We start from the raw sequence: 13,301 nt of genomic DNA, 5'->3' as shown, positions 1-13,301 counted from the left end.
AATACTTCCACTGTGGACATCTGCGCTGTTCCAACACCTACCAGAGTGTGTGTGTGACAACAATATTCCCCAGGTGAACACAACCTCAATGAAAAGCCATGTTTTGAAACCAGRCCCCATCCCACCACAGGGTCTTGGTCAGACCCTATGGATGGGGAAAGCTTGTTGAAGATCCTCTCTGCTCCTGCTTTCCACACCATGTTTCTAAGTCAGAAGCAGAAAAGTCTATTCCTTGTTGTCTATGAAAATCTGACAAGGGCTCTCCTGGGAGTCACCTTGATCAAGCACAGCTCTTTTCAAAGCCTGGACAGTTCATTTGTTAAATATTCTTCCATTGTTGAAAAAAATAGTAAAAGAGAAATCAAAACATAACCATAAAATATTGAGAGGAAAAGCGTTCATCCTCTACATCTTCTACAGAAATCTCCATTTTTAATTTTTAACTGACCCAATGAACAGATGGCTCAACTGTATTTTCCCATGCAGCAACATCCCTTCAAAAACAGCCATTGAGAAAGTTGCTCAACATCTTCTGAACTATCCACAGGCAGGACTTCCACACTATAAATCATGTAGGCACATTTCTGCAAAACGGAAGTCTTAGCTCCACCACCTGCTCTTCGGCTTTTCAGTTTTCCGAGTTATTGTTATGGACTTTTTTTTTTTTTTTTTTGGGGGGGGGGGGAGGAAGGGAGGGGGAGTGTTTGCTTCTTGGGTTTTTTGTTTGGTTGTTTATGTTTTGGTAGAGAAAATGATTCTTTGGTCTGTTAGACAAGGTCATCAAGGAGGTCCATCCTCCCAACTGGAAATATTACTATCATATTTGTTTTCTACTAAAAGCAAATCTACTAAATGCATCTACTTTGATTTTCCAGATCGCCCAGGAAAGGCAAATTCCCCCCATCACAGATGCAGGACACGGATGGCTCCCTCATGCTCTTTCCTGCACTAACCACAGCAGGATCGGGGCAGCAGGAGCACCCCATGTCCTGGGATCATCTCCGTGTCCATGGCTGCAGGAAACTCAACATACTGATGTTCTAGCCCCTTTCAGGTTTTTGGAATTGCTTTTTCAGTTCTATAACAAAACTTCTAGTCTGCTCCCAGTTCTGCTGAAGCTTCACAACTAGCACATCACTCATTTCCAACTATTCCATATTCTAGAAGTCATTTCTTTCCCTAAGACATGGCTTGCTTGCAGAAACAAGCCTGCAGGATCATCTGTGTATAACTTCTGGGCAACACGTCCTCACTGCTTCAGTCAGAAGAGAAGGAAAAAATCAGCTTGTACGGCTGCAAACCTGAGGACCAAGGCTGCAAATGGGCAAATATCTGCACCCTGTGCCCGTTTTCTCCCCGCCGGTACCGAGCCACTCATGCCCAACAGCACCACCAAAAAGCACCAAGTACTTTACGACTGGCACCTGTACTTGGCAATTTGGCTTCGAATTCATGATAACATTATGGTAATGTTGTGCACCTGGAGGGATATGACATCTAGATCGTGCTCTCCGTGCTGAGGATGCATCAGAAGACGCCTTCCAGCAGGRACAGGTGACAGGGAAACAGGCGTTTTGGGAACGGCCTCAGAATAATTGTATTATCCAGATGTCACTTAGTTTATTTTGCCTTCCTGAATGTTCACATTGTGAACAAGAAAAAGGGTAAAACCTCACAAAGAAAAAGGCACTTCCCCTCCCCTGAGGGGATCAAATTCTAGCTCATTGAAAAAAAATACCCAGATTTAGCTTTTGAGTTAGGAAACATCAAAATAACAAAAGCAGTAAAGCAAATCTCTTTTGTCTAGCACTGCTTATTAACATTTTCCTCCGACATCCAAGAAAAGCCACCTCCTGCTCAATATTTACATATAGAGAGGGGACAAAAAGTTACGATAATTTTATCAAGTCATAGATAAACCCTCCTTGTCTCTCCTTCATAAAAACAGAACAACTTTCCCCAYGTGAGGGAGAAAAGGCAAAAAATGACAAGTGCTCCCAGCCCAGATGCAGGATGTTAGTGCAGCCCAGCCCCCCAACACCCATCGCCTCCTCCTTGGAGTTTTCCTAACTCAACCGTGGAGACAATCAACTCAAAATTGCAGAGAAATCTGCTGCTGCTAAAAGCTACCTGGAGGCTGGCCCTAGTCACTAGTGCTGCCCACACAACCCACCCTTGCTCAACAAAATGTGGAGCCTTGACGTAGTTGATTACTTTTTCACTTAGGTGGTGATTACCAGTTATAAAGACTGGAAGTAATCAATCCCAATTTAACAGCTGGGCCTATTGATGGGCGAGAGAAGAAAAAAAAAAAAGAAAAAGAAAAAAAAAAAAGAGAGAAAGAAAACAACGCAAAACTAAACAAAAGATTATGCCTGGGATTTTGGAGATAAGATTGGGGAAAAATAAGAAGTGCTGAGGAAAGCACCCCAAAACTAGCCACAAAAGTGTCCAGAAACGGAAATGACTGTGTGTCTGTAGGAAAACGCTTAGTAACTTCTAAATTCTTCCTCCAAGGTTCTCCTTTGTCATTGTCTTAAATTGTTCTGCACAGCATCAATAGCCACAGCTGTTAAATTGTGAAGACGTGACAACAAGTCCCTAGGCAAACAACTGCTCCGAGTGAGATCCTTTTCTTTAGGATAATCAGAGCTGGCTGACAAAAGGGGGCCTTTCTGAAGGCCCTTCCAACAATTTCTGCACTGAGAAATGCAGGGACAGAGGGGGGGGGGAGGCAAAAGCACCACATTGCAAGACCGGCAGGGCATCCTTTGCAGCAGTACATTGCTCTGCAAGTTTGGGGGGAAAAAAGAAATAAATAAATCTCCTAGTTGAGTGCAACAACCTCACATAGGGAAGGTGATGGGAGAGCCTCTAGCCCCAGCTTCCAGCAGGGCAGCCGCTGCCCTCGGGCGTTTCTCGGCGAGCTGGAGGCTTTATTAGCTGCAGAGCTACGCGCTGCCGATGGGACGGAGGGCTCCTTTGAAAAAAAAAAGAAGCTGGTAAAACTTTATACGTTATAAAGTTCAGGTGATAAAAAGCAGTTAAAAAAAAAAGCCCACAGCTTTCACCTTGCTAGCTAACAAGAAAAGGAAGGGCATAAAAGAGCTCAGTTTGACATTATGGTTAACACAAATCTGAAACTGAAGTGGTGAGGAAACCCATAAAAAGCTCACTTCTCCGGTGCCGAGGTACTAGGAACAAACACCGCTCACGTGCACCGAGTAGAGTTTCACGGTGGGGAAAATCCCAACCCTTAGCCTGGGAAAAGGCTGTTACGAGCGTCCACCAGTCACTGCGGGAAGAAGGTCCTGAGCAAAACCCAACCGGAGAAGACATCTCCCAAGGATGCTGAGGGCATCCTCTGCAAGTGTGATGCAGGGCTTCGGGGCAAAGCATCTCCAGGGAGGCTCTAGAAGGAAACTCTAGAGAAAATGTAGGGGAGGGATAGATAGATAAATAAATAAATAAAGGGAGGTGTAGGAGAGACAAATATCTCCCTGCTTTCATATTTCTTCAGTGTATCCCACTTCAACAAAACCCGTACTATTACTCTTCCTTACGACTGCCACCGGGCATTGCCAGCTGGGACACCCAGTTTCACCCTCCCACTGGAGCTGGGGCTCGGCCACCCCGACGCACGGAGCAGTCGGGACGGGCTCTCCTCTCGCGGGGTGCCCACGTGGACCCAACGGCACCACAGAGCTAGGGCAGCGCTGGCCAGAAGGCAAAGCGAGGGCCTCGCTCCCAAAGCCGGGCCCCGTCCCCATTTGCCACTTGGCTTCCACCTGGGCCGGACACATTCCTGCCTCCCGCCCCATGCAGCCCACAGCGACACCGCTGCCCTCTAACATAAACACATTACAGGGCTCTGGAAACATCTGGAGGATACCTGACGTGACAGAGGAATCAAACAGATTGCTGAAGGAATCTGATGCTGAAGGAATCAAATACTCAAGAACAGAGCAAAAGAAGTTATTAGGGCACCAAACAGGAGTGTTAGCAGCTGCTGACGCGGTGGCGGGACGGTGCAGCCCGTCACTGCCGCAGCAAGGGAACACAAACCTCCTCAGAGCGCCCTGTGCTCCGCGCAAATCCCTGCGCGCTGGGATTTGCAACAGGGAAACTGCAACAAGGAAAAGGGACACGGTGGGAGCACGCAGCTTCTCTGCCAGGGACGCGCTGGTTGCTCCTCACCAGGCAGCCCTGCTGCTCGCACAACCTCTCGTTCCTGCACGGCACAGAGCACGACACCGGGCTCCTGCTTCCCGTGCTTTGAAAACCAAACACCAAGATCAACGCAGCCAAGGCAGGAGAGGAGAGAGGGTTATCTAGGAATGTCCCTGCCAGCTGCGTATATCCCATCCATCCATCCTAAAGCTTCAATTTCCACTTTTTGTGGAAAGGAAATAAACAGCGAGCATCCTGTCCAATCACCACCCGAAGGCAGGGTTACTCCCTTCACAACATCATCCCTCTTCTCCGTTTTTTCTTAATACCAGTTTATTGGAAGCCCAGTTCCGGTTTTGCTTCTTAGTCCTCTATGGCAAAACCTTTAAATCTTTATTCTAAATTGGAAAAAAAAAAAAAAAAAAAAAAAAAGTCTCAGACTATACATTTTTTACTAACTCAAAGTTGTACCAAAAACACTCAGATTTGCTCCATATTCAGCATTCTTGTTATATCCGGGTAAGACAGACCTCTTTTAGCAGCACTGGCAGCAATAAATTGAATTTTGAATAAGTCATTTTYCCCTCCGAGCAGCATTTTACCCCCACATGGTGCCTTACAAAGGATCACAGGGAACCTCCTCCTCCCCCCGGGTCAATTAGCCAGCTTTGGGAAGCAACTCCAAGCGTGCACTGAGGCTAATATTTATTTTTACCTAAGTAATACCTCAGCTCCACAGTTTCATTTAAAAAAGTAGGGGGATCTTACAGGGGGGAAAAGCCCTAAATTAGTCAAATTCTTTTGTGCATGGATGAACAACAGGAAAGCAAAGCCTTGGGGCCTCTGGGGAGGAACCCTGTCCCTGCAGACCTACTCTGATGTGCTGGGGAGATAAGGCTCCATAGTGACACTTAAGGAAAGGCCTGCTCACATTTGAATTTCTGCATTCCTCAAGAACAATTCATGGCAATCACTAACTTTGCAGAGGAGCTACATAAAAGCTTTGGCCAATGAATGAGGGTCATCTGCTCTTTATCACAAGGGTAAACCTCATCCTGGCCAGTTTCTAACCTTTTAACCCTGTGAATTCTTAATTTGCACATGAATAATGGAATTCTTGCCAAGAGTGCAACCTTCAGCTTCCAGTTCCTAACTTTAGCAACCAAGACCTGATCTCCTTGTGTGCTCACATCTTAAACTCTTCCACAGATTAAAGTTTTTGGTTTCCAAATGCAACACTAAACATTACAACTCCGCAGCAGAAGATAAGCACCCGGCAAAAGCTCTGACCACGCAAAGTAAAAGCACATCCTCACACCCTGCTGCTCCCAGGGACCAGGACAGCATTTGCTTGCTTTTTTTTTTTTTTTTTTTCTTTCCCACTTTTATCCCCATTTTTATTCCTGATGTTATTAGATTATTTTTGTGTTTCATTTGAAAACAGCAATCACGCGGAGATAACTTTTCTTGTACTACCTTATTTTTTTTTTTTTTTCCTCTAAAGAAAGGATGCCCATTTAATGCCTATTCTCCACCTGTTTAATATGTAAAGTTTCATCCGTACCCTGGCCACGCGGTGATTTCCCTCTACAGCAACGGACCAAAGACTTGAAGCAAAATCACATAAGCCTAAGAAATTCCCCACAGGACCTCAGCTGTATTCATTTGAAATGGCTGCAAAGATCAATCATATCATGGTAGGAAGGTAAAACACTGAGAAAAAAAAATGTATATATATATATATATATATATATAAAAACATGATTTTGCATCTCTGTTTTGTGGGCTTCAAAATACAACTATACCAATCATTGCCTTATTTCAATATTACAGAAAGGAGTTGACACTTTGAGCCCAATCAGACTGGGGCAGGACCAAAAGGAAGAGGCTGCCACAGAAACTAACTTCACGTTTGGTCACTATTTAACTACCTAATCTCTAAGTCAGCAACACCTACTGTGATCATGATAGATCCACTATCTCTTTGAGTTTTCTCCAACAGAAATAGGAAACCTCCCCCTCCCTCCCTCCTTTGAATACTTAAAAGGAGAGAAACCTTTTGTCACAGTCCTGCAGGGAAAAAAATAAAAAAAAATAAAAAAATAAAAATGGCACAGAAGCTGCAAAATAAGAATATCACTCCACAGCATGTAGTCCACTGGTCACAACTCTCCTTTTGTGGGGAAAAAATAAAAATAAAAAAATAAAAGTCTTAAACGTTTATTGCCCAAGCACACATCCAAAACAAAAACAAACAAACAGCTTTCTGGTGGAATAACGTTTATARGAGAAACCAAGAGCAAGGGGAGTTCAGCAAGGCCTGAGTGAAAGCAGACGGCGCAGGTCTGTTCGGCTGCAGCTCGGGTTCCCACCGTCAGGCTCGTGTGGAGCTGCCATCGAGGTGCCTCAGCTCCGTGCGACTCGCCACTGAGAACGGGGTCACAGGAAACCCTTTGCTATTTAGATTGTGTTGAAGTCCCACCACACAGGAACACCACAGGGCAGCCTAAGCTGTGGCAAACTCCTGTAAAACGCCCCCATTTCACTGCGCGCCCAGCTCACGTGCAGAGCCCAGCGGCACCGGCACCAGCCTCCTGCACGTGCCCCGCATTCCCACGTTAGTGGACACCGGGAGCGGAGCGGAGCGGCCAGGCAAGATCCGGAGGCCTTGGGGACACCGGGCAGCCGTCCTGTTCGCGCTGCTCAAGCTGTGYGGAGCGAGCACCACGAAACGGCTCCCAAAGCAGCAGCACCCRTCTCCCAATGCAGCAGCACCCATCTCTCAAAGGGGGAGCAGACGAGCGAGGACTTGGTGACGAAGCCCTCAACAGACCAGGAGCCCCTTCCCCTTCCCRAAGGGGATCTCTACCACCAACCACTGCAGTAGCTACAGCCATAAGAGCAACCAACACAACATCAAGCTCTTGACATGGGGAAAAATAAAAGCTTTTCCTTTTGGACAAGGTTTGCACACAACCCCTGCAAGGCTGCAAGAACAGCACTACAAGAACATGGGTAACATCACACGCAGCATCCACCTCACAGGCTCAGCCCATGTCACTGTCCCACACGCAGGGACCGGCCCAGGAGCTGCCCCGACATCGCACGGGTCTCATTCACAACCCGAACACACTGGGAAGGATGCGAGTGGCGGAGAAGGGGGCAAGTGGCGGAGAAGGGGGCGAGTGGCGGAGAAGGGGGCGAGTGGCGGAGAAGGGGGCGAGTGGCGGTGGGCCCTCTCTCTGCTGCTGTAATTTGCCTGCTCAGACACGCAACCAAAACAAGAGGCTGCCGCGTGCTGGCCACGAACCGCTGCCCGGAAGGGGGAGCTGGGACTTACTTGCTATCGTAAGGTGACTCTTCTGGCTGAGAATGGCCCCGTGCTTGTTCAGAGCCAAGCACTGGTAAAATCCTTCGTCCGACGGCTCCCCTTTCCTGCCTTCCACCTCGCTGATGTACAGCGAGCCGTTGGACAAGGTGTAGATCCGCTCATTTTCAGGCACTTTGCCTCCGTTTTTCAGCCACGTAACGGTGATGGGAGCTTCACCACGCGCCTGGCAGTCGAGGACCACCGGATCCTTGCGGGAGACGGTCACGTCCTGGGGCTCCCTCAGGAAGAAGAGCTCGCTAAAGCACCACACGCCTGGGGGGAGAGCAGAGCGGCGGTGCTGGTGAGCACCGCAATGACGGCACCCACAGCCCCCGAGCAGCCCCGGGCGCCCCGCGACGGGCAGCGCTCCCCGTCGGGACCCRGGACGCGGCGTTTGGAGCCGGGCCCGGCCCGCGCCGCCCTCGCGCCCCGGCGGCTCCCAGCGGCCGCCGCCCCTGCGGGCCCGTCGGGAGAGGGGGCGGCCGCGAAGGACCGGGGTTTACGAGGCGCCTTTACGAGCAGCGCGGCCCCCCGCCGGCTCCGCGCGCCTCACTGCCCGCTGGCTGCCTCGTTACGGGGGGTTAATTAACCCGAGCGCCCCCGGAGTCTCCCCCAGGGCCGCCCGCCCCGTCGCGGCACCGCTGCGCGAACAAAGCGCCGCGCGGGGCCGGGCCGGGCCGGGCCGGGCTGACCCGCGCTGCCCGGCGGGGCCGCACCAGGGAAGCCACGTGCAGGGCCGGGGCGGAGGCCGGTTCGGCCCGGCGGGACTCACCTGGCAGCGGCAGCAGCAGCGCCCAGAGCGGCGCCATCAGCGGGAGCCGCCGGGCACGCGCGGCCGGCGGGCGAGCCGGGGCGCTCGGCGCGGCGGGGGGAGGCGCGGAGGAGGGGGCGGCCGCGCGCGCCCGGCCCGTCCCGGCCCCATTGGCCTTGGGGGAGGCGGGGGGCGAGGGCAGGGCCGGGGGGCAGGGCCGCGCCTGGACGGGGCGGGACGGGACGGGACGGGGCGGACGGTGCCCGCAGCCCGCGGCGGCCCCCGCGACGGCGGCTCCCTCGGCCCGGAGCGCCAGCACGGACTAAACTTCCCCAGAGTTTGTGCGCAAGCACCGGTCGTTCCAGTGGTAATCCCAAACTGGCCGTTTGTCCCCCGGCCCTTTCCGTGGGTGGGGAAGCATCAGGCTGTTGCTCAGGCCTTTCCCTCTCTGCTTGTGTCGGACACTGGCGAGCTCCGCATGGAGCCACAGCCAGGGCTCCAGCTGGTAACAAATAACCGGCACCCGGCTCCGCTGCCTCCCGTGCATGCCAGGTTCTGGGCTGCATCCTGCCAGGTGTGTGGGGCAGGGGGACACAGCATCACCAGAGCATCCCGGTGTCCATGTGGGAATCACACATGCAGGCGGACGTGAGGAAGAGCCGGTGACACAACAGGAATGGCCCTTTTGTCCGCAGYCCCCGGCTCCGGTATCCTTCAAACCACTTCCAGATGGCGGCAGCGCGGGAGCACCCGGCCACGCAGCCCGCGCGGAGCGGCCCCTGGCCGGAATGCGACGAGCGCCAGTGCAGCCCGGGAGCGACACGCGTAGGCAGCGCGGCAAGGGCAGCATGATGAGGGCAGCGCGGCGCGGGCAGCGTGGCGCAGGCAGCGCGGCGTGGGCAGCGTGGTGAGGGCTGGCGCCGTCCCGCTCACCGCAGCTTTCTGCTTCGCGCACCAGTTTACGCGGTGCTGGCGGCACGGTGCCCGGCGCTAAGCTCCTTTTTGTCTGCAGAGCGCACGGCTCCAGTTTCTAAAGTTACCGAGTAAAAAGGCATCTTCTTACTCAGCAGATTTGCCCCCTGTTTGCGCTCATTGTGAGAGCTGCTGACTTCAGTGAGGAGCAAGTTGTTACTGCGTTTTGTTCCTGCCAGCGCTGCAAAGCTCAGCGCCCCGGAGCCCCGAGCGGGGCCCTGCTGCTGCCGGCAGCACCACAGMCCCCGCGGTGCCAACTCGCAGCCCTGGGGCGCACGTGGCACCCGGGCCCTGGCGCCCTCCRCGCGACGCAAATAAGCAAGCAGAAGGATCCAGCCTGCTCCGATCCCCGTTTGCAAGAAAGGGCCAACGTGGTGCCAATTGCCGTGCCCAGCGTGGCGCTCCCGAGGTGTCGCAGCGACTGCCATGCAGAGCTGCACATCCAGCACTGTGTCCCAAGTGATGGATGTGCTCAGGACAACAGGATGGATGCAAGAGCAGCAGGAACAACTTGGCCCACTGTTTGTGAAGTTGCCTCAATATCTCATCTTAGTCTCAAGAAACAAAGTGTTAATTATGAACAAAGCATCACCTACTGGTGGGCAAAAACAATTTAAATAAACTACTGTTTATGACTAGGTGGGTATTTTTGCTCGTAGTGAGCTCACCACTCCTGTTTGCAGCTCATCCCTGTGCTCTCTCCAGTTGCATCCCAGCAATGCAAGCGACCCACATGAGAGCTTTCCTGGGTGACCGCAGCATGGCTGGGAAGCCAACGTGCCAAGGGCCAGCACAGGATGTTCCCTGTTTGCCCCTGGCAGTGGCGCCAGCCCTGGGTCCTGYGTCCTGTGTCCCGTGTCCCACCCGCAGCCACCAGCCAGGGTGGTGAAACGGGACTGCTCGAGTGTGGGGCAAACCAAGAGCCGGGCGTGAGGTATAATCCCCCCCCCCCTTTTTTTTATCTGTAGTTTTCCCTTCTAACAGGTGCCTTAAAGTAGGTGTTATCTTTAAGATAGATCAACTGGAATGCACCTAAAATTTGTTTTTCTCGGGCGCCGCTGACTCTAATGCAGCTGGCTGCTCTGGGAGCATGCTAGACCTTGCGGATGGGGTGTGAGAATCCCTGCAAAACCCCTTGGCTTCAACATAAGGCTCCCCTTCACGCCGAGGGCACGAGCAGGTGCCGCTTAGTGGCTGTGCACCTCTGACTGCTCATCTCAAACAAACTAACAAACTAACTAACTAAATAACTAACAGAATTAAAAACATGCTATACTTGAGGCATTTAAGGGTGCATAAAAAAAAAAAAAAAACAGTATTTAGGAGACTGTCAAGCTAACATCTATAAAGCAGCAATTAAAGACACACTCAAGGTCTTTCTGAGCAGCATCCGCTGGCTAAATCACCTTGGATGGATTTGTGTGTGGGCAGCACCTTCCCAGGGCAAATCTGACCCAGGAGAGGAACAGGCATCTCCCTCCACCGCATCAGCATGACTGTTTCCAGGTACTGAAGTCTGAGAGCACCAGATGTTTGTGCTGTGATAAAGAAACGCACCCATCTTTGATAAATAATTACCCAATAAACCTTTATCACTTGGCCTGATTTCTGGTGTGCATTGCTGATGGTTGGGTACAATGTGAGGAACAGCTCTGATCCGCTATGATTTCTGTCACGTGGACAGTGTAATTTGCACCGGGAGAAAACTAAAAGCTGCAGTTTCTATCCCCGGCTCCCRCCCCTCCGGGGGTGCAGGGGAGGCTGCCCCAGATGGGAGCTGCTCTTCCAAGGCTCGGGATGCCCCCGGGGAGGCTYGGCCTCTCTGATCAGGTCACGTTGCTGTTGCTCAGCGAGTGCAGCCGCTGCCTTTAAAACGAGGGAGCGAAGCAACCACTCTCGTTGTGCAGGGTGGGTCTGGTCCCTGCGCTGCAGCCGAGCGGGAGCTCCAGAACTGTCGTGTTGGATGCACGCRGGACGGGCCCGTTCCCTGGAGGGGAAGGTCTCCGCGGGGCGGCTGAACCGCGGGCAGGGGCTGCGCTGGACCTGTGATAACGCGTCTGAATCCAGACTTCCCCACAAGCGGAGCAACTCACGGAGCTGCAGCTTACAGGCGCTGCCGACGGTGACTGCACRAGGTGCAGGGTGTTGCGGACACAGCCGCCCACGTGGGAACAGCCCGACACCGCTGTGCACGCGGCCAGCGCAGCGTCACCGCCACTGAGCCGCACAGCAGCGCAGGACGAGGAGGAGGTTTTGCAGCCCACAAGCACATCTGGGCTGTGCTGCTCCGGGACAGCACCTTAGTGAGCAATTAATCAATTAATAACCAATTATAAGTCACCAGGACAGAAACACACTCCCACGAGCAACACATTTTTTGCTCTCCTAGCTAAATTTACTCACGGATGTGGAAAAAAAAATCAACTSTATGTCTTTTCTCTCTTGAAGCAATTGTAAATGCTTATATAAGTGAAATCAGATTTTAGAGCGGTGCAACTGTGACAGATTTTGCATGTAGGGATGACAGTGAAGAAGAATAATTATAGTAAATGACATGTTTTTTAACCACACATTAACAGAGCTCAACAATACTCTTTGCCTTGKACAAGGCAGCACTTCCAATTCTCTCCACGCTGCCTCTTACCAGCCCTAGCAGAACTGCAGCCCTCCCTCAAAGCCAGGACAGTCACATTTAGTAACCTATGGAGTAACTAATCCGTGAGCCCTCAGCACAGGCTATATAGGATTGCTTAATTTGTTTGTGCAGGATGCCCATAACTGTTGGGCTGCGATTCCGCACACAAACAAACTGTTTCCAGAACCATTTTTTTTTTTTCCATGCTGTTTCTGTTATCGTCAACAGGCAGGAAGGCATTTATTTAAAACTCTATATTGGAGCAAGGAATAGTGCACAAGTAACTAAGAAGAAAACTATCAAGGATGAACAACTAATGGCTGGAGAGCAGCTCACAGGACAGGGGGACTTGTAACTCCTTCAAATATGTGAAGGAGTTGCATCAGAATTAATTATGTATTGTAATGAGAAAATAATGCATTATAGCTATTTAAAGTAAGGAAAATACATTTTATGTGCAGCAAGGCTGCAGCTTCAGGTAAGGAATCACTTCAGGGCTCTCACCGGCAGCCCGGAGAGGCGCTTGCGTGGGCAGGGGACGGAGCCGGGGCCTGGTTTGGGGACGGATGGTGGCACGACGGCGGGGGCAGCCGCCGTCAAAACGCCACAGTTTGTCATATCTGACAACCCGCTGAGGAAAGTCATCACTGGCCCAGGGCCTGACCCCGCATTCCTTAGGTAGRCCAAAAATCCCTTTGAAGTCAGCGAAGCATCCTGCTCAGATAACTAAATCTGCATCTGGCGACTAATGGGAACTGCTGATTCTTGAGGCAGGATTATTAAAACTGCTGCCCCCAAAAGCAAAATCCTGCRTGTGCAACACGGGCTCCCTTGCAGGCCTCCTTGGAGCCCCGTTTCTCCTCCTCTTGGCGGAGGCAGCGGAAGTCAGAGCCGTGGTGGTGTCCACGCCCGCCGCGCGCTCCCTGGCCGTGCCTCGCTGGAGGCTTCCACAGCTCCGCGTTCACGAGGTCACTCGGCAGGCGCCGGGGCGGCCGGATTTAGACCTCACTGGATTTAAACCCCACGCGCTGGCCGCGGCCTGGGCGCTCGCAGCGTGGCCCTCGCAGCGCGGCCTGCGGCCAAAACACCCCGACCTGGAGAAAGCATCAGAAAGGCTGCCAGACAATTATTAAAATATATTCCATTAAACTATGCTCTTGCTCAAGAAGGTGTAAAAAAAAAAAAAAGAACAATTTTGATGCACTTTTCCAGGCTGTGTTTGAACAGGAACTTTTCCAGCCTGCCCATTTCAGAAGGCCTTCTTGTCCACCTTCCCTTATCCCTTAAGGGCTAAACTCACATAATGTTTGTTCAGGTTTTCCAAGCTGCCTTTTCTTCTTCTTTTTTTTTTTTTTTTTTTTTTTTTTTTTTTTTTTTTTTTTTTTTTTTTTTTTTCTCTCCCC

The 13,301-nt window shown here is 51.7% G+C and overlaps 1 protein-coding gene across 1 annotated transcript in view; it reads right to left on the bottom strand.

Moving 5' to 3' along the window:
- The window catches only part of PRTG (protogenin), a 65,045-nt gene extending 56,696 nt beyond the window's left edge, over window positions 1–8,349 (bottom strand). Inside the window, exons 1-2 of the mRNA XM_026045806.1 lie at window positions 8,313–8,349; window positions 7,511–7,813 (exon numbers count right to left, since the gene is read on the bottom strand). Of these exons, the coding sequence (XP_025901591.1) occupies window positions 7,511–7,813; window positions 8,313–8,349 (340 nt within the window). The remainder of the gene's footprint in view (window positions 1–7,510; window positions 7,814–8,312) is intronic.
- Window positions 8,350–13,301: the final 4,952 nt, after the last annotated feature.

The sequence above is a fragment of the Nothoprocta perdicaria genome, unplaced genomic scaffold (assembly GCF_003342845.1).
Source record: "Nothoprocta perdicaria isolate Ctin4 unplaced genomic scaffold, notPer1 scaffold_41, whole genome shotgun sequence".
In the NCBI taxonomy this organism is placed as follows: Eukaryota; Metazoa; Chordata; class Aves; order Tinamiformes; family Tinamidae; genus Nothoprocta; species Nothoprocta perdicaria.
Note: the sequence above shows the minus strand (reverse complement) of the source record. Positions and strands in the feature narration are given on the sequence as shown.